This window comes from Gossypium hirsutum, chromosome A04 (genome assembly GCF_007990345.1).
Source record: "Gossypium hirsutum isolate 1008001.06 chromosome A04, Gossypium_hirsutum_v2.1, whole genome shotgun sequence".
In the NCBI taxonomy this organism is placed as follows: domain Eukaryota; kingdom Viridiplantae; phylum Streptophyta; class Magnoliopsida; order Malvales; family Malvaceae; genus Gossypium; species Gossypium hirsutum.
Window position 1 is genome coordinate 89,062,786 of NC_053427.1, and position 22,436 is coordinate 89,085,221.

General features: G+C 32.0%; 5 protein-coding genes across 9 annotated transcripts; 2 read left to right on the forward strand and 3 right to left on the reverse strand.

The window, feature by feature from the left end:
* Positions 1-63: 63 nt before the first annotated feature.
* LOC107934866 (cyclic dof factor 1) lies at positions 64-1,826 on the reverse strand. Of its 2 annotated transcripts, none has more exons than XM_016867381.2 (2): positions 1,167-1,826; positions 64-1,051 (listed from the first exon to the last, which is right to left on the reverse strand). In XM_016867381.2, the coding sequence occupies exon 2, from the start codon at positions 1,043-1,045 to the stop codon at positions 353-355; it is 693 nt and encodes a 230-aa protein (XP_016722870.1). In that variant the 5' UTR covers positions 1,046-1,051; positions 1,167-1,826; the 3' UTR covers positions 64-352. The 2 variants fall into 2 exon arrangements, with proteins under 2 accessions (XP_016722870.1, XP_016722869.1); XM_016867380.2 differs by having other exon boundaries at positions 1,281-1,819.
* A 4,296-nt stretch (positions 1,827-6,122) lies between these two features.
* LOC107934900 (myb family transcription factor PHL8) lies at positions 6,123-8,722 on the forward strand. Its single transcript, XM_041111808.1, has 6 exons — positions 6,123-6,962; positions 7,064-7,140; positions 7,219-7,276; positions 7,363-7,426; positions 7,528-7,597; positions 7,688-8,722. The coding sequence occupies exons 1-6, from the start codon at positions 6,815-6,817 to the stop codon at positions 8,309-8,311; spliced, it is 1,041 nt and encodes a 346-aa protein (XP_040967742.1). The 5' UTR covers positions 6,123-6,814; the 3' UTR covers positions 8,312-8,722.
* Positions 8,723-9,127: 405 nt separating this feature from the next.
* Positions 9,128-10,003, reverse strand: LOC121228317 (beta-1,3-galactosyltransferase GALT1-like). The gene is made up of 2 exons (XM_041111811.1): positions 9,813-10,003; positions 9,128-9,644 (listed from the first exon to the last, which is right to left on the reverse strand). The coding sequence occupies exons 1-2, from the start codon at positions 9,939-9,941 to the stop codon at positions 9,432-9,434; spliced, it is 342 nt and encodes a 113-aa protein (XP_040967745.1). The 5' UTR covers positions 9,942-10,003; the 3' UTR covers positions 9,128-9,431.
* Positions 10,004-10,693: 690 nt separating this feature from the next.
* On the forward strand, positions 10,694-14,449 carry LOC107934922 (uncharacterized). 4 transcript variants are annotated; one of them, XM_016867448.2, is made up of 6 exons: positions 10,694-10,845; positions 10,955-11,026; positions 11,252-11,828; positions 11,979-12,298; positions 13,025-13,187; positions 14,006-14,449. In XM_016867448.2, exons 4-6 carry the CDS (start codon positions 12,161-12,163, stop codon positions 14,206-14,208), a joined length of 504 nt encoding a protein of 167 aa, XP_016722937.2. In that variant the 5' UTR covers positions 10,694-10,845; positions 10,955-11,026; positions 11,252-11,828; positions 11,979-12,160; the 3' UTR covers positions 14,209-14,449. The 4 variants fall into 4 exon arrangements, with proteins under 4 accessions (XP_016722937.2, XP_016722935.2, XP_040967743.1 ...); XM_016867446.2 differs by having other exon boundaries at positions 10,700-11,026; positions 11,252-11,375; positions 12,184-12,298; XM_041111809.1 differs by lacking the exon at positions 10,694-10,845 and having other exon boundaries at positions 10,928-11,026; positions 11,252-12,298.
* A 4,318-nt stretch (positions 14,450-18,767) lies between these two features.
* Positions 18,768-22,057, reverse strand: LOC107934921 (beta-1,3-galactosyltransferase GALT1). Its single transcript, XM_041111273.1, has 7 exons — positions 21,996-22,057; positions 21,830-21,881; positions 21,118-21,739; positions 20,450-20,670; positions 20,073-20,354; positions 19,501-19,629; positions 18,768-19,430 (listed from the first exon to the last, which is right to left on the reverse strand). Exons 1-7 carry the CDS (start codon positions 22,055-22,057, stop codon positions 19,278-19,280), a joined length of 1,521 nt encoding a protein of 506 aa, XP_040967207.1. The 3' UTR covers positions 18,768-19,277.
* Between the last annotated feature and the right edge of the window lie 379 nt (positions 22,058-22,436).

Here is a 22,436-nt window from a genome sequence, read left to right on the forward strand (position 1 = left end):
AGTGGTAGATATTGGGATTAGTATTTGTTTCATAACTGCATAAATTAGCTATGAGCTAAGAAATTGACTATAACTTTGAGGTGGCTTTATCTTCCCATTGATCAACTACTGCAACTTTAGGCAACCATTTTCTGATTTTCCTCACAATTTATAGCAGAATCCATGATTTGCTGCTATTTTCTTATCATATAGCAGCAAAAGATGGAAAGGGCATAAATGAAAAACTGAATATTTTAGGACAATTTTACAGAAACCAAAAAAGAAAATTTATGTACATGACATGGTTGATCATTTGTGGTCAAGCTAGGCAAAAAAGCACTAGATCCATCAATTGCTGACATAATATTCTTTTTCATGTTTTTTCATGAAAGTTGAGTGATCGAGACAATGCTGCCGGGTTAGCCCTCAACACAGAGAATGTTTCTACACCTCTGTAATTTCTTTCATCGTTGCCTTTTGATTGAAAGCCATTGAATAAACCTCCCGAATTGGTGTTCTTGGTTTTCATCATCGGTGTTGTCAACATTGAGCTTTTGTTGGTCTCACCACCATCATCTATTATTCTCAAAGTTGTTGAATCCATGTTGGGTTCATCCCTTGAATGTTTCCCCAGTACCGTTGGAGAAACTGGAATATTATAGCTTTCCATTGGAACATCCCATGGAAAAGGCCTTGAAAAACATGCTACTTTAGAAGGAAACCATTGATGATTGAAGTGTAGAGAAGAAGAGGCCTTTGTTTTGCGACGACCGGCGCCGACCGGGACGTTCCTCATGGTGCCTCCAGCAGTCCAATATCTCTGACAGTTTTTACAGAAATGGCGAGGTTGGTTGACGTTGTAATTGTTAAAGTAACAAAACTTGGTTGCCTTGCTATTACATCGTGGACATGGGAGCATCTTATCAGGCTTCTTCCTTGTCGTGTCTTGTTGTGAACATGTTGTTTCACCATTCTTAGAGCTTCGCAGGGATGAAGCTTCGGAGTCATCTTTTATATCCTCTGATCTCATCTCTTCATGTTTATCCTTGTGGAATCTGTTCTCCATTGATTCCTAAAATCCAGAAATATATTGAGCTCAAAACAGAGCAAACTCATTCAATTCAGTCCAAGAACTATCAGATGAACATACATATATATGTATCAGAGGGCAAGAAAGTGGAACCAACCCATTAACAATTATGACTTGGTAAACAATGGGTTATTCTTGGAATTGCCGAAAGCCTAAGCCATTAAGAATTGCAGGAAAAACAAAATACAGAAACAGAGTTAAGTTGAGCAACCTGGTCCACCATGGATGCTAAAGAATTAGATGAAGAGAGGAGATTTGTATCACAGCAGTCATCTCTACCAGCTAAAGCTTCATCCTGGTTTAATGGCAGCAATTGAATCATCTTTCCAAACAGCTTTATAGCAGCACAAGAGTGATCATTAGACATGATCTTCTTCTGTGTAGTACAGCAAAGGTTTCTTTCACTTCATCTATGTTTTTTTCAGAAAATCATTACCAGTGGTATAAATGATTAAAAACTGTGGATCCCTGGCACTGACAAGCTGTATGTTTTGGTGATTTTAATGGAGGGAATGCGAGCAGTGAATGAGATTTGGAGTGGGGAAGGAATGCCACATAAGCAAGAGAGGGGAACAATTAAGAGCCACAAATTTGGTGGAGTTGAAGATCTTTTCATGGTGTGTGTACTGCTCCAAATTGCTGAAAAAGATGGTGCTTTTGTTGCCCACTCTACAAGTATATAGTATATTGGATGCCATATCAGATGTATCTTCCTTTACGACTATCTGACCTTTCTCTTCTCAATTACTCGCTTTTCTTTCATCAAATGATTGTCTTCACTCTTTTGAATAACATTATTCCGTAATTCACATCAAACTTCATTTCCTCACTCCTTAACCCCAATCAAATCAAACTATTCTTCTTTGCCAAACTCAAACATGATTGTTTTTTCTAAAAATAAAAAAATACTAATTTATTCTCAAGTGATGCAATATAAAATAATTTGGGTTGATTGTGTTTCTATATTTTAAGTTAGTTGTTAAATTTTAATTAGTAAAATTTCTCTTTCGGCTTCGTGTTCAACTTTTAGCATTAAATATTAATTTAAATTTAAAAATAAAATTATTTTTTTATCCCATGCAAATGCACAACAATATATTTTTATAAAATTATTATTTAAATAACAATTAAAAAATCACTATTATACATGTAAAATTTTTAAATCTGTAAGCAATATGTTTTTCTATATAATTATATAAAATAAGAACTATGATAGTAAGAGATTAACTAATATGTGCGCTTAAAATATTTGCTACTTACTCTAGCTTAATGATAAATTTATGTACTGTCAATTTAAAAAATAAGCAACTAAGGATAACTAATCAGAACGTTAATATTTTAAATCAATTGTAAATATTTTTATTGGTATAATAGTAAATTTAGTCTTCAAAGTTTACAAATTTTATCAATCTAGTCTTAGTTTAACAAATTTGACCAAAACATTATAAATATCGATAACTAAATTTATTATATGAATCAAAATTATACACACTTGACAAAAACATTAATATTGTAATTGGCCATTTTTATTTGCTGAATTTTAAAATTAATAGTAATTGAATTATTTTAAATTTTTAAAAATACTAATTTACTCAATGTTGAAATTGAAAGGGACTGGAGAGGCGTTTTTCCCGTCCCTATTTGCAAATTCACCTTTGTTTTATACAACCTGTAATTGCCGACATGAACGAAAAGAACCACATGTCAAGTGACCCACCTGGCGGGTCATGTACAGCTCAGCACATTTTGGTGAAAAACTTAAAAAAGGTTCATGTTAACACACGTCATCTCTGCCGTTCACTTGTTCAACTAATGATGTTCCGCCACGTAAGACTACGGAGTTGACCGGCAACTGGTATCTTCGGTTCTTCCATCGCGGGCCGGGGACGGGGTTGCAAAAGATTCTTCTTTTCTAGTGGCTTTCATTTGCTGGAAATGCAGGAAACATAAATTTTCAGTGACCGCCACATGTCCAAATTTTTGTACTAAATCTTTCTCTTGTTTAACTTTTTTTTTTACCTGTGTAACTTAAATCATATTAAATTATTTTAAAATTTTAATAAATTTTATCATTGTTTGTATTATCAGTATTTTTATATTATGTTTTAAAAAATTATCAATATTTTATTGATTTTAAAAGCTGTTATGTAAACAAATATTTTAAATTTAATTTTCTAAGTGTATTAATATGTGTTTAAAAAATAATAATCTTTTAAATTTAATTTCTATTTTTTATTTTTAAAAATATTTTATATTAGTTTAAAAATTTATTTAAGTAGAAATTTAATATACTTATAACTTATGTTATTTTATAAATTTTAATAAAAATTTACAATTGTTTATAAATTATTTTTTTTATGGTTTTTAAAACATATTTAATTAAATTTAATTTTTAACTGATAATGTTAATATTATTTATTTTAAAATTTTAAATTTCAATTAAAATTTCTTACTTTTTTGGAAATAAAAAATTTGAAATTCAATGTATCAAATAATTATCTATAAAAATGAAATAATTTGAAATTGATGTAAATTATTAAAATTTATTGCATTTCTTTTTTGAAAATATATCTTATTTTTTTGTCAGACCAATCAGATTCAATCATGGCTGAAAGGAATGAATATTCACACCAATAAATCAATCAAATAATAAGAAATGTTGTTTTAGGGGAAAAAAATTCAATAAGAATGCTTTTATTGATGGAATACGATGATAAAGGGTGTTGGGGATTTTTGCAAAATTTAATATTTTAAATGCCCTTCAACACTATAGCATGATAGCAATGGCAATGACATTGACAGTCATAACATTATGATATTGGACATTATCCCCCACAACATTCTTACTTTCCTTTCTCTAAAATAAAAATATAATAATTTTTTTACTTATTATAGCTCTTAATTATTTTTGTCTTTTTTAAATCTTAAATTTGTGTTTATTTTATCAAATCACTATAAAATGATGAAAAAATTTGTGCTACATGCAAATTATCACATGAATAATATATTAATATTTAATTATCTTTTAAAAATTTAAAAATTTAAATATATAAAAAATATTTTAAAAAAATAAAAATTATTCAAATTATTTAAAAAGTATAAAAATTGCAAACATATTTTAAAGATAAGAAAAGGAGGTAATGATAAAGGGTGTGGGACTATAAATATAGTGATAAGATGGGTTATGGATCCGAAGCCATATAATTTTTTGAAAAAATCATGAATTGACAGTTACTTGAAACCTTAAAGTTTTGTAGTGTGCAGAACCACTACCTCTTCTTGCCTTTACCTTTCATGTTTCCACTTCCAGTTGTTTTTCTTCCTTATATTGATTTCCATAACAAGCACTAAGCATTAAGAAATAACAAAAACTTCCAATACTAAAGTCAATTGTGGGTAAATTACTCTTAAAAATCATTAAATTATTAATAAATTTATGTTTTGATCATTCAACTTCAAAAAATTATAAAATAATTATTAAATTATTAGAAAATTTTCATTTAAGTCACTAAACTATTCAAAAGTTTTTATTTAAGTTATTGGGCTGTTAAGTTTTCTTTTTTAAAAAGTCTGATTAGTAAGCTTCAAGTGACAATTCGACAATTGGTACGGCGGATCAATACTCATCAATGAGTAGAATAATATATCTTAGATCCGAGTTGATCTGATTGCCGGAGAAGAAAGTTGTTTCATAGGAAAAAAAATGAATTATTAAAGAAAGGGAATGCGAACTTTTGATTGGTGCAAGCAGTTAGAATAGAGAGGACCAGAAAGCCACGATTTTAACAACCCGGTGACTTAAATGAAAATTTTCAACTAGTTTAGTGACCATTTTGTAACTTTTTGAAATTGAGTGACCAAAATGTAAACTTACTAATAACTTAGTGACATTTTGTGTAGCTTGCCCTTCAACAATGTTCTTATATATCGAACGTATCATTTTTGTTCTGGTATCATTATATATTTGATATCAATGTGTTTTGATATATCATTTCGAATTTATCGGTATTTTTAAATATCTTCATATATATTACACATGTAAATATATCTCAATTACAAGCATATAAATATATTTATATGAAATTGTTAATCTTAAATTTATTAATTATTTTCAATAACTTAATTAAATGGTTATATTTTATTTTAAATTTAATTATAAAAATAGTAAATATAAAAAATATTAAATTTTAGTTTAAAATGTTGTACCAATATATGTGTCCCTAAGGGCCAAAACTCTTACAAACCCAAAACCTACCTCCTCAAAAAAGATGTTAATAATAATTAAATTCAAAATTAGCTATATAATTTCAACATCCAAACCAAGCTCTAAATATTGAAAATTATGTCCATAATTAATAATAAAATAAAGTTAGAATAATTTGCATTGAGGAGAGTGAACAAGTAAGTGATGATAACTTTAGAATTACGGCCATGGAACCATACAATGACTAGTAAATCTATTTTTTGCATCATCAAGTAGCCCTACAACAGCTTGACCTTTGGTCTTTCTCATTGGAGCCCAAGAATCTCTTAAATTCTTATGGGAAACCAATTGCCTTGATAATGTGGGTTTGCCTGTGTGGAACTCAAGTTCATAACTTTATGAATTAATTCACCCAACATTACAAGTTATAAACATTTTAATTAAATCTTTAAAAAATCAATATGATATCAGTTCAACTTAAACATTAAATGCTAACTTAGATATAACACATGTGCATATATTGTTGGGAGAAGTTTTTGAACCCTAAAAGATTATGTCAAGTAAGTCGTTTATGTATGTGAGCCTGGCTGGCTTATACCTGATGTGATGATGCATGGATTTTAACTTTGAGACGCCACTTGGATGGTATTGGACATTGATTGATAGATGCTTTTGATGATAAGGTAAAAACCCAAGCTGCAAATGGAATTGTATGTCAAGCTGTCAGCCCTAATGATAACGTGTAAAAGAAAAACAAGGAGCTGAAATTGTCCTGTAATGGAGTAAACTTGCAGAATCCTGTTACTTTTGGTTTAATTTCCAGAGAAGAGGGTTTTTGCAAACCTCAGTTTGAGCTGATTTGATTCAGAGACAAACAAAAATCTAAAATTAGATTCTTTGATTCCCACATCCATATCCATACATACAACAAAAAGAATCTGCCACTTAGTCACTTCAAAAACAAAGTACCATACCATATAAAAACAAAAGAGCCATTACTCATTTGGTTTTTCACTTTCAGTCATCAAAAAGGAAATAAGCATCCATTATAGGCATCTTGTCTATTGCCTTTTCACTTGAAAGCTTCTCATAGTGTGGAAAAGTTGCTTCCATTGTTCATCAAGCTGGGATCTGGGGTTTAGATTGTAATATACGTTTAAGTCGTATCATGTTCATCATCATTGCGGATGTAAGAATGTTATCACGGTTAATTACGATGAATATCGATAGTAAATATCATGGTGACTGCTATTTAAATTCGAGAAATAAAAAAAGAAACGAGGAAATGGAAACAAACCATGCACTTTTTGCTCCTTTCTCTCCTTTTTAGACTCAGATTGATGTGTTTGCTGCATCAAAGATTCTCTCCATCTATCCAACCCCCTTTCAAGTCAAAGAACAAAGAAGAAATTAAAGAAAAAGAAAGATTCACAGCTGATGGCATATATTCCCTCTCCAATACAACCCTATCAATGTTTCCTAAATTATAAAGAGAAGTACAGCTAAACATAATATATGAGTTTAAGCTTTGTTGTGCCTTCATGTCTCTCTTACACAACAACATCAAAAACATGGGTCATCAAAACATGAACTTGGTTCTGTCAACTGACACAAAGCCTAGGTTAAAGTGGACTCCTCAACTTCATCAAAGATTTGTTGAAGCTGTCAATCAAGTTGGAGGGGCAGACAGTTAAAAATCATCATCATCATCTTGCCTAATCATCTTGTTTATAATATATATTATGCAAATATTCTTAATTCCTGTTTCTTTTGTGTCTGTTTATGGACAGAAGCAACACCTAAGAGTCTGATGAGGATCATGGGAATTTCTGGACTCACTTTGTATCATCTTAAAAGCCATTTACAGGCATTTTATCACTTTTTCTTTTGTGTAATCAGATAGGAAAAACAGTACAAGCTTTAACTGGATATCTTCTGTTTGCAGAAATACAGGCTGGGGAAATTCCAACAGACAGAAATCTGCCATAGCAATAAACTTGATGGTGAGATTAAGAATTCATTGCGTTCTACTATTAAGTTCTTACATTGAGTTTGACAACAATAAATTTGTTTCCTTCTTGTGATACAGACTATAAAGAGATTCAGAGCAATAATGGGAATTCTAGTGATGGAACTCATAACCAGATGAATGAGTAATATAGTTATACATGGATATTATATCTTTTGACAACATTTTGGATGTAAATTACAGTAAAACAGATTGTACTGGCCGTATAATTATTGCGTTCATCAGAAGCTTGCAGATTGCTCAGGCTCTCCAAATGCAGATGGAGGTACAGAGAAAGCTTCATGAACAGATTCTGGTATGGCCTATTAAACCAATTCCAATTTATATAGCTGATATTAAGTTGATTCAACAATGCATAACAATCGGTATATTGTTCCATTTTCAGGTTCAGAGACATTTGCAGCTAAGAATCGAAGCTCAAGGAAAGTACTTACAGTTGGTATTAAAGAAAGCCCAAGAAACACTGGTTGGGTATAGCTCCTCTTCTGCTGGTGTAGGACTCGCTAAAGCTGAACTCTCTCGACTAGGCTCAATGGTTAATACTGGCTGCACGAGTTCTTTGTTTTCAGAATTGACCAAAATAGGAGATTCAAGCTTAAAAGAGATAGAAAGAAGTCCAATAAGAGGTACTATGAGTTACGTGGAGAGCTCGTTCACAACATCAGAGAGCTGTAGAAGAAAAGATGTGGAGCCACCACAAGATGAGAATATTTGTACCAGGAAATCTAATACTTCTGCTGAGCTTTCTTTAATGGAAGTTCACACAGAAAAGAAGCCATTGATTAGTGGTTCGAGCAATCAAGCTAATGGAAAGAAAAGAAGTGGAAGTGACTTTTCTGATGGTATATTGGTTGAGCAGCCACTAGCTAAAAGACGAGAGTTTCCTGGGGAGGAAACTGGTTATCGTTTGAGAAAATCTGGATTGTTGAGGTCATTTGATCTCAACAGCCAATGCCACAATGACACTGAATCAGCTTCAAAAGCAGTAGACTTGAATTGCAGAGAGTAGATCCGCTCAATGGGCATAGTTTGTAATTTCTATGCTACATGATTGTTACTTTGTTAGTAACATAGTGCAAGTAGCTAGCATGATTGTTTAGAATCCAATCGTTTGTTCATAAACTATGTATATTGTTATATGTATCATATTTTTTTTCTGAAGAAGTTATATGTATATGTATCATCTTAGACACAAATTTCTTGTGATCAAGATCATATTTTAATCAGAATTTGTGTAGAAGGTTATTTGATGAAGAGAGGAAGTGTTGCAAACAAGTGAACGGGATGTATTGGAAGAAGACGGAGAGGAAGACTAGAGTAGATCTAGTAGCACTGAGTGCATCGGCAGATGTGGTTGGTAAGATGGAGAAAAGGGAAATGTGACTAATGATAAGGCTAAGCAACGATGCTAGTTATTCCAAGCTTGGTAGCATAATTTTCTGAAATATAATGTTGTTTATTTTAAGGAAGAGATAAAATGTTAGCAGCCAAAGTTAAGTATGCACTATCTGCTTGCTTCTTGATCTTTATTTTTTGGTACAAAGGAAGCCCTAACTTCAAGATAAAGGAAGAGGTTGCATTAGGATTCAAGCCCTGCATAAACCACACCTCAGCTTATCTTTAAAAGAAATCTATCACAATCTTATCATTTGAGTTGAGTTTAAATGACTTCTTGTTGATAAGAAGAAAGTGTAGAAGGGCCTGAAATGTGCATATACTTATAACTGAATATAAGAAATTAGCTACATCAATATAAACAAAAACTCAGGCAGAAGGGAAAAGTAGAATGTACACTAGATCAGCTTTGTTAAAAACTGCTATTTCCTTCCACTGTGGCTTCTCTATACAAATGGCATCAATCTACCATTTCTACTTAGAATTTCATTGTTCCTGACCTACATGTATGTACTGCAAAAATATGGCTAATTATACATCAATAACCACTGACCTCATCCATCTTTTGTCTGAATATTCTCGATCCAGATCATTCAGCAAATACTGATTTTTTCCTCCAATTTTTCTTCTCATCAGGTTAGCATCGAAAAGTGCTGGTGATGAAATGCACTGCAGATATTGATATTTGGAGCACCTAAAAACCATTGTAGTCCTCGAGTGTTGTCTGCTTTTGTTTATGGATCATCACAACATCTAGCTCTTTTTGTCTCCTGGAGTTTCTGCCACAAACACATCATCTCTCTTGGACTTTGATAATGGGCAATGACATATCCATCCTTGCAACCCTCAGTAAATATCCTCTCTTCCTTCTCATATCGAACATCTAAACCTTCTTTCTTCATATCATCGATCCAAATGTCCATTGCCACATCTTCTAGCTTAAACATCTGATATACACCACCCTTGTTCAACACTAAGAATTATCCACACAACAAGTAGTGAAAAGTATCCTTTTCCAATTACTTCCCATGCTTGCATGGATTTTATAGTGCATACAAGTAGAATGTTGCAGAAAAAAAAAAACTAAAAAGGAAAAGGTAAAATTTTCATTGTACCTTTAAGCGCCCCTCATTGAACCTGTTGTAAACAGCCTTTGCTATGTCATAGGATACCACATAGCCAGGACCATGTGCCCAAGGAGGGTACTTCTCTTCGGACCATTCCTTGATAGAACACAACATCATGAGAAGCTAATAAGAAGATGACATCTAATACTCTGATAGTTAACAGAAATGCCTATGCAGCCATAGGAGCATTATGAGAACACACTAACAGCACGTTTGGTTGGATAGAATAGCTATTCTATTCTTGCCCAATTCCGCGTGCTATAGTATTTTTTTGCTATTACACCATTTGGTTCACCGTTTACTTATTCCACAGCTTTGCTATTACTGTCATATTCCCTCAAATGTTGTAATAGGCATTCCGAGGTGGGGGCTCTGAATTGCTATTCAACACCACAGGCTTAAAATTTCTCCCAAAATAGCCTGCTTTCTTCTCCCTTGCTCCAGATTTCTTCCAACATTTTTCCCCAAATCAACAGCACGTTCGCCCTTCATCTTCATCTCTGGTAAGTTTTCTTTTTTTATTTCATCTCATGTTTTCTATTTCTCCTTCCTCATAATTTCATAACTCTTCTCATGGTCATCTTTTATTGTCAAAATTAGTTATGGTTCTTTGATATATTTTTTTGTTTCCTTGACTTATGAAACTGAAGGCACCTGTTTTTTTTGTTTGATTCTTGATCGACTAATGTCGCCTGACAATGAGTGTTAAACTTATGAATTTGAGTGAAAATTATTAATATATATTTTATTCGGCTAAATTATGTATTTGAGTGAAAATTATATAATTTACTGGATGAAATATATATTAATAAAAAATTATATAATTTAACTGGATAAACTATATATTAATAAATACACTTATGAGTCTTTAGACTTGGAGTTTGTGAATCATTGGGCTTTTCAACCTGGGGTTTAGGGTTTTTGCCACGGGATTTGTAGTCAGGCTGCCCCTTTTTCTCTGCTGTCTTTTCATATCGCGTTCTTTCCCATCAATCTATATTAATTTATGCATCTCTCTCAGGTTTCTTTCCCCCTTTATTCTCTGCTTTTTTTTCTTGGCATTTTCATTCTCTCTTCTGTTTACCTTATTCTCTCTTCCTCCTTTCTTGTCCGTTCATACGAAACCCTAGGCCCTGCCGCGGCCTCCACACCTTCCGGCGTCTTACCTCCGATCAAAAGTCATCGGTCTCTCCATTTGTTCGGTGATTCTCTGTCTTTATCTCGGTCTCTTTTGAATTTTTTTCTCAATTTTTTTAGCTTTGTATGAATCATTACTTCTACTTTGTCTTTGTCTTTGCATTTTCATTTCGTTTTAATTTCGGATCTATTCTTTATTACTTGCATTTCAGTGGGTTTCTTTTATGGTTTTTGTATTCTGTTTTATAAATCCTTTATCTTTGTCATTTCATCTCTATTTTTTGTTTCAGACATATTTATTCATCACTCGAAGGAAAGTAAAAGGGAAAGTAGGAGGGTTTTGAGGAGAGGGAAAAATGGCTGGTTACAGGCCAGAGGTTGTCAAGGTGGTGTTGATCGTTTTTTCGGGAGTAGGCAAGTCTAACCTTCTCTCAATGTTCACTAGAACGAGTGGTTATTGTGTTGCATTAGAAGATATTAAATATGTGTTGTTTTCTTCCGAGTATATTTGCCTTTTTTGATCTCACAGTGAGTTTTCTTTTAAAGTTTCATATTTTTAGAAGATGATAAATTTCATAAGATTTATTTATTTATTTTTTGTACGAAAATTGCAATAAAGAACAATGATTACGAGTTTATAATAAAAAGAACAATTATTGCAATGTTCCAAAATTTCAACTTTTTAATTAATTTCTTTTGTAAAACTACTTGAAACAAAGAGTAATACGATTCAAATAAAAACTCTTACTCTTGGGTTGGCCCATCCTCATGAATCAAAGTTTGACATAGAATTTTCAAAATCCAGTGAAGCATATCGGCAATCAGTACCCTTTCCGCTTGGTTTTGGGTGATTAGCTTCAGCATAGTGTAAGAATGGAGTCAGGGGCTTAGTACCTCTTTTGCTTCTTTGTTTGAATTTTGTTTATTTTTCATGCTTTAATTTTGGCTTTTTATCTTCTTTGTTTGAATTTTGTTTATTTTTTATGCTTTAATTTTGGTTTCTTTATTTTTGATCAGGACCAAACAACTTACCTTTCCAAATCCGAGCTAGCAAAGAAAATCAAATAAATCAAATGTCCATGGGCTTTAGTACCGCCGAACCCTGTTAATAGCTTGTTTCCCTTAATTATTTAGACCGTGGAACAACCAAGATAATTCATTAGCTTAATCAAATTGGGTATCTCTTATATCAACCTAAAATGAAGGTAAAAGTTGTGTGCAGGAAGATGTATAATTACGTCCAATACGATCTCAAAGAAATAGCTTTCCCTTCTTCATTGCCTGATCCTGCCCACATTAAAAGGCGCCGCAAATTAACTTGGCATGAGCGCTTCTTGGTACTTTTCTTTTCCAATTTCTCTTCCGCAGTAAGAGTTTTGTTTGCTTATTGATTTCTGGGTTTTAATGATGAATGCTGTTAGATTTTGTATTTTCCCCATTCCATTATTTAATTGTATTTTTTTTATGGTTTATGTGATGGATAAGCTATATTAGTGCTGGATTGTAGTTTTGATATTACTGCCAGTTTAAAGTGCATGGCTCTTTCATTTCTGCATCATAATAAAATAGTAAGTTTGGTTTGTAAATTAACCTTTTTTTTTTTTTTGCGTCGATGTTATTGTTGTAAGCAAAATATTTTAGACTTCTGAAGCCTTTTTTTGGAAGGAAAAAAATACATGGTTTTTTGCTTTAAATCAAGAATGTATGTTTGGAAGTACTTTACGTTTGAACTGTTAGCAATTTCTACTCAATTATAATGATTTTGCCATTTTTTTATAATATATATATTTTTTCTTTTGTTCCATTTAACAAATTTTAAAGAAGTTTAATGGAAATTTGAAATTTTACAGATGCTAGCTGGTGATATGGGTGGAAATTAAATCATTGGGATATTGAAATTATTAAATGACTTTTATGTATTGTTCTGCTTACTTGATTGTTAACTTAACCACTTGAATGTCAAATAACGCTTAAGAGCCTATTATTTGTCTATGCAGAAGGGAATAAGAGGCATTTATTTATTTTTAGTATATAAATAATAAAAACCTGTCATCTTTCTTTAGGTCTTGAAGGAGGCCTCTAGGCTTTATGCTGCAAGTTGGGTAAGGGATATTGGTCCTGATCTTAGACCAAACGATTATAAGAAGGATGATGTGACTGAAGGTAAATCTAATGGAAATAAGAGTAGGAGTACAGAGACAGAACCTTCAACCTTGGAGGATATTGGTGAGGAACTTTATTCTGTGGTTTCTTATCTTGAAATGTTTTGATGTATAAGTTGTCTGTAATAATTCAAGAAGTATGTAGCATGACTTGCAAAATATGTTGCATATTATATGTGCAATAAACCATTAGATTCGTACTTGAGACATCTTATGGAGGTCAAGGAACAAAGTCCCATAATGCTTGAGTTCAGTTAGGTTTTCATTTCAATTTTCTTTTTTAGTAGAACTTGTTTGGAGGTAGCATGGAATTTATTTTTTGATTTCCTTTTCCCTTTGCTGGTCAGAGTCATCTGTGACTGCATTTTGTTTTATTATGTTGTTGGCACCTGTGTTTAAGTCTTAGATTTTACGTTTTCATTGGCATATTTTTGGTGAATTCCTTGGCCAAGATTCAGTTGTTAAGGATGATATAAAATTACTATTTATCTCCTAGCAGTCTTAGTTATCTGGTTTTCATTTTTTAGAGCTATTACAGTGATGATCGTACCGTTTTCTTATGCTACCTAGGTACCTTTTTTTTCTTTTTAGTATCACTCTGAAGAATGATAGCATGATGTGCCATCTGCCAATATTCTATTTTCTGAACATCTTAATATATATTTCTTTAATTGATTTTAAAAAGAAAATTTTTAACTCATGATAATTGTCTACTTATTCTGTCGTCATTTACATTGTTGGTACCGTTTCTCTTTTTCAATTAAAATTTTTTAGGCCAAATTTCTCTCGTCTCACACTTTTTTCTCTTATTTTCTTGGTATTATAGTTTATCTTGTTGAATTTTATATTGTTTTAATGTTGTCTATGGAAATTATTTAATAGCGATTGCTGCTAGAGGAGGGATGGAGACTTTAAGGCCTGCTTTACAGAGGTTATACATGACAAGAGCTTCTGCATATAGAGATGCTCTTAAGAGTTTCATAGAAGGATATCAAGAAGGCATTCAGCAGGACATGGAGAAAAATGAAGATTCTTCTAAGCACAGCAAGAAGGCAATACTGATAAAAGTTCAACTTAATTGCTAATAAGTGCATAATTGGATATACATGTAAGTACTTCTCTAGCATACTTATTGTAGACACAAATTTAGAGATTTGGTGGAGCTGGGTTGGCATGAAATCACAAGAATGATACATGTCTTGAGAATTTTTCTGTATTGAGAAAGTGACCTTTAGAAACTACAGATATAATGGGTATTTCCATTGACAATGGTGATGCTCTTTTCTTATTTATATACATATATACATGTAACACTTTTTACCCGTATCCGTTGTCGGAATAGAGTACGAGGCATTATTGAGGAGTACGAAACACTTACAGATAATTTAAATATATTTTCATAACAACTTGTCTCGATTTCATACTATTTCATATTTAAGTTTTATTCACCAAAGTATTTGAAATATCATCTTTATGCGAATAGCACACATGAGGTAAATAATTCCATAGTTATGAATGAACACTGTCGAAACTATTTTTATTTTGAAAAACGGGGTCGACTTTAAAACGAAAATGGAGTTGTCACTAATCCTTTTTGTTTAGGTGTGATTGGGTCACCTTGTGATCGATCATTTTAATAAAGCATTTTGGTTTATTAAAACAATGTTTTTGGTCTATAAAAAACTAGAAAACGGATTCGGGAGTAAGTTATGCGCGAGGAAAGATTATCACTCTCGCAACGCTCAAAATTGGTACCGTATTAATACATTAATGTCTTAATGTTGAAAATTTGAAAAAAAAAATTAAAATACAATTCCTTTAAAAATGTTTAGATAACTTGAACTGGATGTTGATATTCTCTCGTTCAGAAGGAATAAAATATTATATCAAGAACGATTGGATACAATATTTTGAACTCTCGACACAAGATCATCTCGTAATTTTTAAAACTTATGCATTTGGAATTTCAAAAGGATATTTAATTATTCGGCCAAACGATAAGTCGCAACTCAGCACGATTGGGCACGATTTATCGAATTTTCAAATACGAAATATTGCCTCAATTTAATTTTTTTAAAAAACATTCATGACATTTTCAAAGGATATTCCGTATTTTAGTCGAACAAAAGATCACAATCCAGCACGATTGGACACGATTCCTCAAACTTCCAAACACAAAATATTGCCTCAAGTTAAAAGGGTTTGAATTATCAACGATACAAGCTGAGTCAAAATATACTTGTGTGAGTTTGCGTGGAGAAGAAATGAAACCACTAATGTTGGCTATATAGATTGAAGTTTAAATCTCAATGATAGCAGGAGATTAAGACATAATCACGAACATGCATAATATTACATGGCAAGAGTTATAGACAAATAAATCATAATTATATGAAAACAAAGTATATGCAATGGCAACATACCTTATGCAAAGACTAATATTAACACAAAAAAAAGTCAATGAATCACAAGGCAATTTTAAGAAAAGTATCAAGCAAATCAACACAAATAAAACGTAGCAAATTTTAAAATAGAGAATAATTAATAATGTGGGAAATAGAAAATGTAAAATCACCGATATGCGATCAACAGACTTCATGTAAGAATTTAAAAAACAAGTAATATATGATGGAAAATCTGAAACAAATACTAGAAAATGCATGATATACGAAATATAGATCCATCTAGATAAATAATACACATATCATGAAATACTTATTACAAATGTATGTACAGAAATAATAATATAAAAGACGTTTGAAATAATCAATAATTCATAAAAAAAACTTTAAAAGACCCAAAACTATATATATAGATTTAAAAAGAAATGTATAATTATAAATAAATTTGAAAGAAAATACATAGAATAATATAAATTATCCATATATACAAAAAAACATAATATACCACAATTCAAAATTTACGATATAGGAAATATTTATATATGTAGAAGTGTAATAAAAATATATATATATAAAACAATATAAATGATATATACCTAAAATACGAATAGCTTAATATAAATAATATATACAAAAATAATAATATAATATTTAAAGAATTTTCATAAAAGAGAAAAAAATAAAATATATAATAAAACAAAATGAAAATATACAAAAGAAAATACCAACAAGAAAAAATTAAAATAAGGTGGAATCAATTAATAAAATGTTAAAATAATATGAAAAGGGGGAAAATGAATGGATTATAAAGAATATAAAAACATGAATTTTAAAAGAACTCAATGGAAATAAAAATAAAATTAAGGGGATAATTTGTAAACAAATAGAATTCTTAAAGTGTAGACAAGGACTAGAATGAAATGCGCCCAAATGAATAGGGATTTAAAATACAAATATTCCAACTCACAAAAGTCAGTATTTAAATAAGGAGCAGATTGAAACGATGCGCAAATCTTTCGAAATAAAAACCGTTATTCAATCGTTGTTTTTTTTTTGTGTTCGTATTCAGTATCTCCTCTCCTTTTCTCCAAAAAACTCTCCTCATTTATAATAGTTTTGAATGGCTTTTATAACTAAATTTTACAACTGGTTGCCCTTTTCTCTTTTCCTAGGCAAGTGGGGTAATGAGGTTAGTGGAGTGATGGAATTAGTGGCAAGTAGGGTGATGGAGTTAGTGGGGTGATGGAGTTAGTGGTCGGTTTAGTAGTGTGCTAATTGGATGGTTAGTGTTTTGGGTTCTGCTTGTTGGGCCCAAGCAAAATTTGGGCTCTACAAACACATTTATCAAACATATTCCAAATTCATATATCAATGTCTCATGTCTCCATATATCAATAACTGTCATTTTTCTTGTTTTTCAGATAATTATGTGTAACTATTCATAAGCATGCAATTTACTGTTTCTTCCTGTCAATCAAAATTTCAAATGAAAAATTCATTTGAATGAGCTCAACCTCATTAGGTGTTTAAATTCTGTCACTTTGATTCACATACTCATAATTTACTAACATATCCTGTCAAACACAATCTTTGAATGACGAAATTACATAATTGAGCTCAATAATAATAATGATAACATTACTTACATTTCTTTTTCCGCACGTTACATTTACGACTTACCAACTTGTCCATTCAAGGAACAGCTTACAGATTTGAGTATACCGTGATTTGAAGCTCGAATGCTAACTGAAGCATACAAGTGCTAAACGGAAGTCCGAAGGCTAACTGAAGCTCATCGAGTTGAACTGAAACCCCAAAAGGGTTAATTGAAACTCATATGAGTTAACGAAAGCTCGTAAGAGCTAAATGGAAAGCAAACACGAGAATTCGCAAAAAATGTTGAATCTCGGTTTACTTGGGCAATTTACCGTTAATTCATCTTTTTCACTGAAAGATTGTACTGATTTCCTGCGTTCCGTTCCTCCGAAATATTCAATTCAATTTTATAACTTTTGTACATATTTTACTTATTTTCAACAATTAACATACATAGATATTAATCACTATTCATAAAATAATATTGAAATTTAAAAATATTAACAAATGGTCACTAAAATTTAGTTATATAAACTCACAAGTTCAATTTTTGTATTATAACGATAATCATAATTTCATAATAAATATTCCAAATAAAACATTATATCATTTCTAATTCAACATGTATCGATTATAATCAGGCATGTGATCAATTTATACACAAGTTATTCATATATATGTATATTTTCCTCCTCCTCCTCTCCATCCACATATAATAGTCACTAAATTATTTTTATCTTGAGCTACAGAACTTCAAATTAAGCTCCGCTAATTTTTCCTAAAACTAGACTCACGTATCTTTTTACCATAAAATTTTCATAATTTTTGGTTTAACTAATAAGTACAGTTTATTCTTTAAAGTAATCCCTATTCTGCTACCTGACAGTTCCGACCTTTTTTCACTAAAAATTAATTATCTCCTCGTACAGGATTTGAATGATGTTCCCGTTTGTTTCTCTTAAAAATAGACTCATTCAGGATTATAAATATATAAATTTAAGGCCCTAATTATTTTTATTAAAATTTTTTATGATTTTTCAAAGTCAAAATAGGGGAACCTGAATTCATTATGACCTTGTCTTACAAAATTTATTATATCTCATGATTTACAATTTAATTTCTTACACTGTTTCTTCTATGAGAAACTAGACCCAATAAGCTTTAATTCTATATTTTGTTAATCTTCTAATTATTTCTATAATTTATGGTGATTTTTCAAAGTTAGCTTATTGCTGCTGTCTAAAACTGTTTTAGTGCAAGATGTTTATTATCATTTTTCCCCTAAGCTTTTAATAAATAATAATTTCGTCCCTACTCAATTAGCCTCTCAATTGAGCTGATTTTTCTTAATTAACACTTTATTCTATCACTTTAAATTACTTTATAACCTTTGGGAATCAGAATTTCAGCACTAGATTTTAATTCTAAACATTTTCACAATTAGGTCCTAAAAATCAATTTCTATTGAAATTACCTAATAAAATCATCTCATAAGCAAATTAAAGCTTCAATTTCATGCTATTTCATCATAAGCTTACAGCACTCAACCATGATGACTTTAAATTTCATTCATGAAATTTAAAACTAATGAATTTAATAGTAGGACCTAGTTGTAAAAGTCTTAAAAACATAAAAATTATAAGAAAAAGGTAAGGATTAACTCACTCGGTGTAAAAATTATGGAAAATCAGCTTATAGAACCCTTCCTATGGCATTTTGGCTGATGAGAATGATGAAAAAATGAAGAGAATTCTAGATATTTCAATTTGGTCCCATTTTTATTTAGCTAATTTTGGTAATTTTCTAATTTTGACCTTCTTTTACCCTTTTCCTGATTTTTTCTCAGCTATTGCCGCTCAAAATATCTCTTTTGAGCTTATTTGCACTTTAGGTCTTTTCTTATTTGACAATTGAGCTATTTAATTGCTTTTAGCAATTCTTACACCTTTTTCAATTTAGTTCTTTTTATTTAATTAACCACCCAAACGTCAAAATTTTTTGACGAAATTTTACTACTACCTCACTAACACTACATAAATATTTCTAAAAATATTTATGACTCGGTTTATGAAGTCGAGGTCTCGATACCTCATTCTCGACCCAATTTACCTAATTAATTCTTTAAAATCACTAAATTCACTAAGTCAAAAATACATCTATGTGCAATGAGGCTGGGAATCTGAGTTGATGAGTCCATAAAGCAATCCACGAGTCATACTTATCCGGCTCAGTGAAGCCACTACTTCACCCACACGAAGAAATGCATCATCATCTGTCTTCATGACAAACTTGGCAGAAACAACTTCTGTCTGTTTATGAGGGGAGTTCTATAAGGAATTGAAGGATTTTCTTTATTGAAAGAATGGGACAAGAGTTTACCCCAAAGGTACAAATAGCCAAAGTTTTCCAAGTGAGCAGGCTGTAGTAATCAACGAAAGGCATTAATTGTATGTCTCCATATGTCCGCGCTTCATTCCAGAGTTCCTCATTTACTATTTGGTTTTTATGCTGCAGCGCACCTCCAACTCAATAAGTTAAATATGAAAAAGGCTTAGATAACTATAGGACTTTAACAATAGGCGACCATTGCAGTTAAATGAGTATATTACAGTGTTTAAGTGTCTAATGTTAGGACAAATAGATTCTTAACTAGTGCTGAAGCAATTTACTACAGTAAAGAATCATAAGCTACCAATTGGAACCAAACTGGTCTAAAAACAGAGAAATATAATGAATACTGTCCCTGACCTGAGACTTCTAACAGTATGTAATTCTGCTGGGACAAAATCATAAGCGCTTTATGGGTGCAACAATGACTTGAAAACATGAATCGAGAACCATATATTAGGAACATGTACTGCTTGACGACAATGGTTTCTCCATATAACTACAACTATCTAGCATCAAAATATATAGCAATTTTATGTGATAAATTTATATGGAAACCATACCATTCCAACAAGAAATCTCACTGCAACTGTCCCTGACCGAACTTCAGGATACTGCATCCATGTTCTTCTCAGTGCCATTCTTCGTTTAAAATTATTAGCAGTAGGGAAAACACCGATAAAGAGATCCACTGGCTTTTGATGAGAGAGAGGAATTGCTTTTAGTGCCTCTAGATTAACTGTAAGGTCGGAATCCTCTGAAGTGGGTAAACCACTAGCCAAGACAGAAATTAGTTTCAAGTCTCCAGAAATTCTAACCTCACTAACCAGCCATGGCTCCAACGTCTAAACAAAAAAGCAACGAGTAAAAGCAATAAATTTTGATGATACTATTAATTGTTTAACAAAATATATGAATAAGAGGAGGATGACAAAATTACTTCACGATTAGCAAAGGATGTTATGTGCTTTCCATCAACTGTCATCTGTATTCCCTCTGATCCTACTCTAAGAGTAGCAACGAAGAATGAACCGTGCTTAAAGGGAAAATACTTAACCCTTTGCAGCACCACTGAAGACTTCCTTGAACCATGGGAATGCGGGCTAACTGTCCGGTTATCATTTTTACTGACCAGCTTAATGCACTGGTCCAACTCATCCACTGGAAAAAGGCAACTGAGTTAACTCTCAAAAGAACATAGATGCAGTTACACGTCTCATGAATACAAAAAATTTAAGAAAGGAAAAGGAGGAAGAGGAAGCAATTTATATGAGCTTGAAATAATGTCTTCCACTGCACATTATTAAGGTAAAGCATTTTCATAGCTGAAGCTAAGGCAACTAGCTGTTAATTGACTTCATTAAGAAATCAAGGTTTTTTGGGTCAGATGACGCCTAATGCTGTCAACAATAGGTTGAAGTAGCTGACAGAATTTCCAGTCTCTGTTAATGTGTCATCCAAAAGAGATGAGAAAATTGCATGTTTGGTATTGAATAAAGTAAAAAAAGAGCACTTAAATATGAAGAGAACGTGTAAGGATCATAAAATGTACAAGTGACCTTAATTTGAAGTAAAACATGAAGAAGATTCTAATTCTTTTTGCTCTACCTTTTCTATTCTTGTCAGGAGTTGAGGGTGGACAACGATCCTCTTCACCCCAATCATGAGCTATAGTCCAGGTGTTTTGGACAATTACAGGGTCCTCTGTCATCTTATCCCCATGGAGCCTAACATTGTAATGCAAAATTATTGGTGGATCAGGCTCCCCTGGAAGTGCTTCCCCTGTTAAGTCAATGCGAAAATCGCCAAGAAGACCATTTGGAATGCCAATGATCGTAATGGAAGAACCTTGAGTAAGGCCACAAGGAATTCGCAACTTATAATCACACTTGTCAGGTTCTGTAGCATTCATTTTATTAAGAAAATGAGGGCACTGCTTCTCTTTTGCTTTTTTAGATGAATTATCATTCGCATAACCAAGTTTTTTCTCTTGAACCAAAGCCATCAGGCTATTCCATGCACTTCCAGCTTCCTTGATAGCTTCTACTCCATTTGGCAAAGCGTGAGAATGGTTAATTAAGTTCTTCAACAAATTCCAGGTAAACAAAGATTGTTGCTCTCCCTCGGAAAGGTTCCTTTGAGCAAAGAGACTGAAAGCTATGGCATCAACAGAAATCACTTGAGAACCATTAACTGGATATTGAACTGTAGGTGAACCTGTGATATGCACCTATTCAAGTGGATTGGTTGCGTTGGAGGAGAAGGGATTCATCAAATAGCTTTCTTCAACAGGATTTTTCATGACAACATATCTCAGGACCAGCAACATAAACAAAGATGCAACAAGAGTACCACCGTACCATTTCTTCATTCTGCCGATCACACAATTGTATCATTAAGTGTTGCAGCTTATTCTCATAGTGATCAAATCCAGAGAAATGGAAGCAACTGGTAAGCATTATTTAAATGTTGAAAGATCATTTCACCTCTTTAGATGGAGCGTTTCACCTTTAATCCTCACCTCTTCAGAGCACTTTGCAAGCATCATCTTCTGTCTTGATATACAAAAATTCAAAAGAGTTCTGTAAACGGATCAAAATTTGCCGTTGAAAATAAGTGATATATCCATAATACAATCAAACAGAAAGAACCAGTCCGATAAAACATTTACAAAACTCCAAGAAAGCAGATGAAACGGGAGACCAGGACATCTACTTTTGTTGTTCAACATCAACATGTTCAACTTTGATAAGCTATACCAACTTTATTCTAAGACAAGTGTCAGACATCTCAAGAACGTTGGTATCGCCATTAAAGTTTACAGGACACTAAAATAACGTTTTAGCAAAGCACACAGCAATCAATTTGTAACAGTTGCTGTAGTTGACCAACATGCACAAGTCAAATGCATGAAGCTGTGAAACCCC

Excerpts from the sequence above, each read along its gene's own strand:
- LOC107934921 (XM_041111273.1), bottom strand. The coding sequence starts at position 22,057 with ATGATGCTTGCAAAGTGCTCTGAAGAGGTGAGGATTAAAGGTGAAACG. Across the intron at positions 21,740-21,829 it reads CATCTTTGTTTATGTTGCTG|GTGCATATCACAGGTTCACC; the intron begins GTCCTGAGATAT and ends CCACTTGAATAG. Across the intron at positions 19,431-19,500 it reads TGGCTATTTGTACCTTTGGG|ACAGAAGTTGTTTCTGCCAA; the intron begins GTAAACTCTTGT and ends CCTCATAAACAG.
- LOC107934922 (XM_016867446.2), top strand. The coding sequence starts at position 10,831 with ATGCATCTCTCTCAGGTTTCTTTCCCCCTTTATTCTCTGCTTTTTTTT. Across the intron at positions 11,027-11,251 it reads TCGGTCTCTCCATTTGTTCG|ACATATTTATTCATCACTCG; the intron begins GTGATTCTCTGT and ends TTTTTGTTTCAG. Across the intron at positions 12,299-13,024 it reads CTTGGCATGAGCGCTTCTTG|GTCTTGAAGGAGGCCTCTAG; the intron begins GTACTTTTCTTT and ends ATCTTTCTTTAG.
- LOC107934866 (XM_016867380.2), bottom strand. The coding sequence starts at position 1,436 with ATGTCTAATGATCACTCTTGTGCTGCTATAAAGCTGTTTGGAAAGATG. Across the intron at positions 1,052-1,280 it reads TAGCATCCATGGTGGACCAG|GAATCAATGGAGAACAGATT; the intron begins GTTGCTCAACTT and ends TCTGGATTTTAG.
- LOC107934900 (XM_041111808.1), top strand. The coding sequence starts at position 6,815 with ATGTCTCTCTTACACAACAACATCAAAAACATGGGTCATCAAAACATG. Across the intron at positions 6,963-7,063 it reads TCAAGTTGGAGGGGCAGACA|AAGCAACACCTAAGAGTCTG; the intron begins GTTAAAAATCAT and ends GTTTATGGACAG. Across the intron at positions 7,598-7,687 it reads AGCTTCATGAACAGATTCTG|GTTCAGAGACATTTGCAGCT; the intron begins GTATGGCCTATT and ends TTCCATTTTCAG.
- LOC121228317 (XM_041111811.1), bottom strand. The coding sequence starts at position 9,941 with ATGATGTTGTGTTCTATCAAGGAATGGTCCGAAGAGAAGTACCCTCCT. Across the intron at positions 9,645-9,812 it reads TCAATGAGGGGCGCTTAAAG|ATGTTTAAGCTAGAAGATGT; the intron begins GTACAATGAAAA and ends GGTGTATATCAG.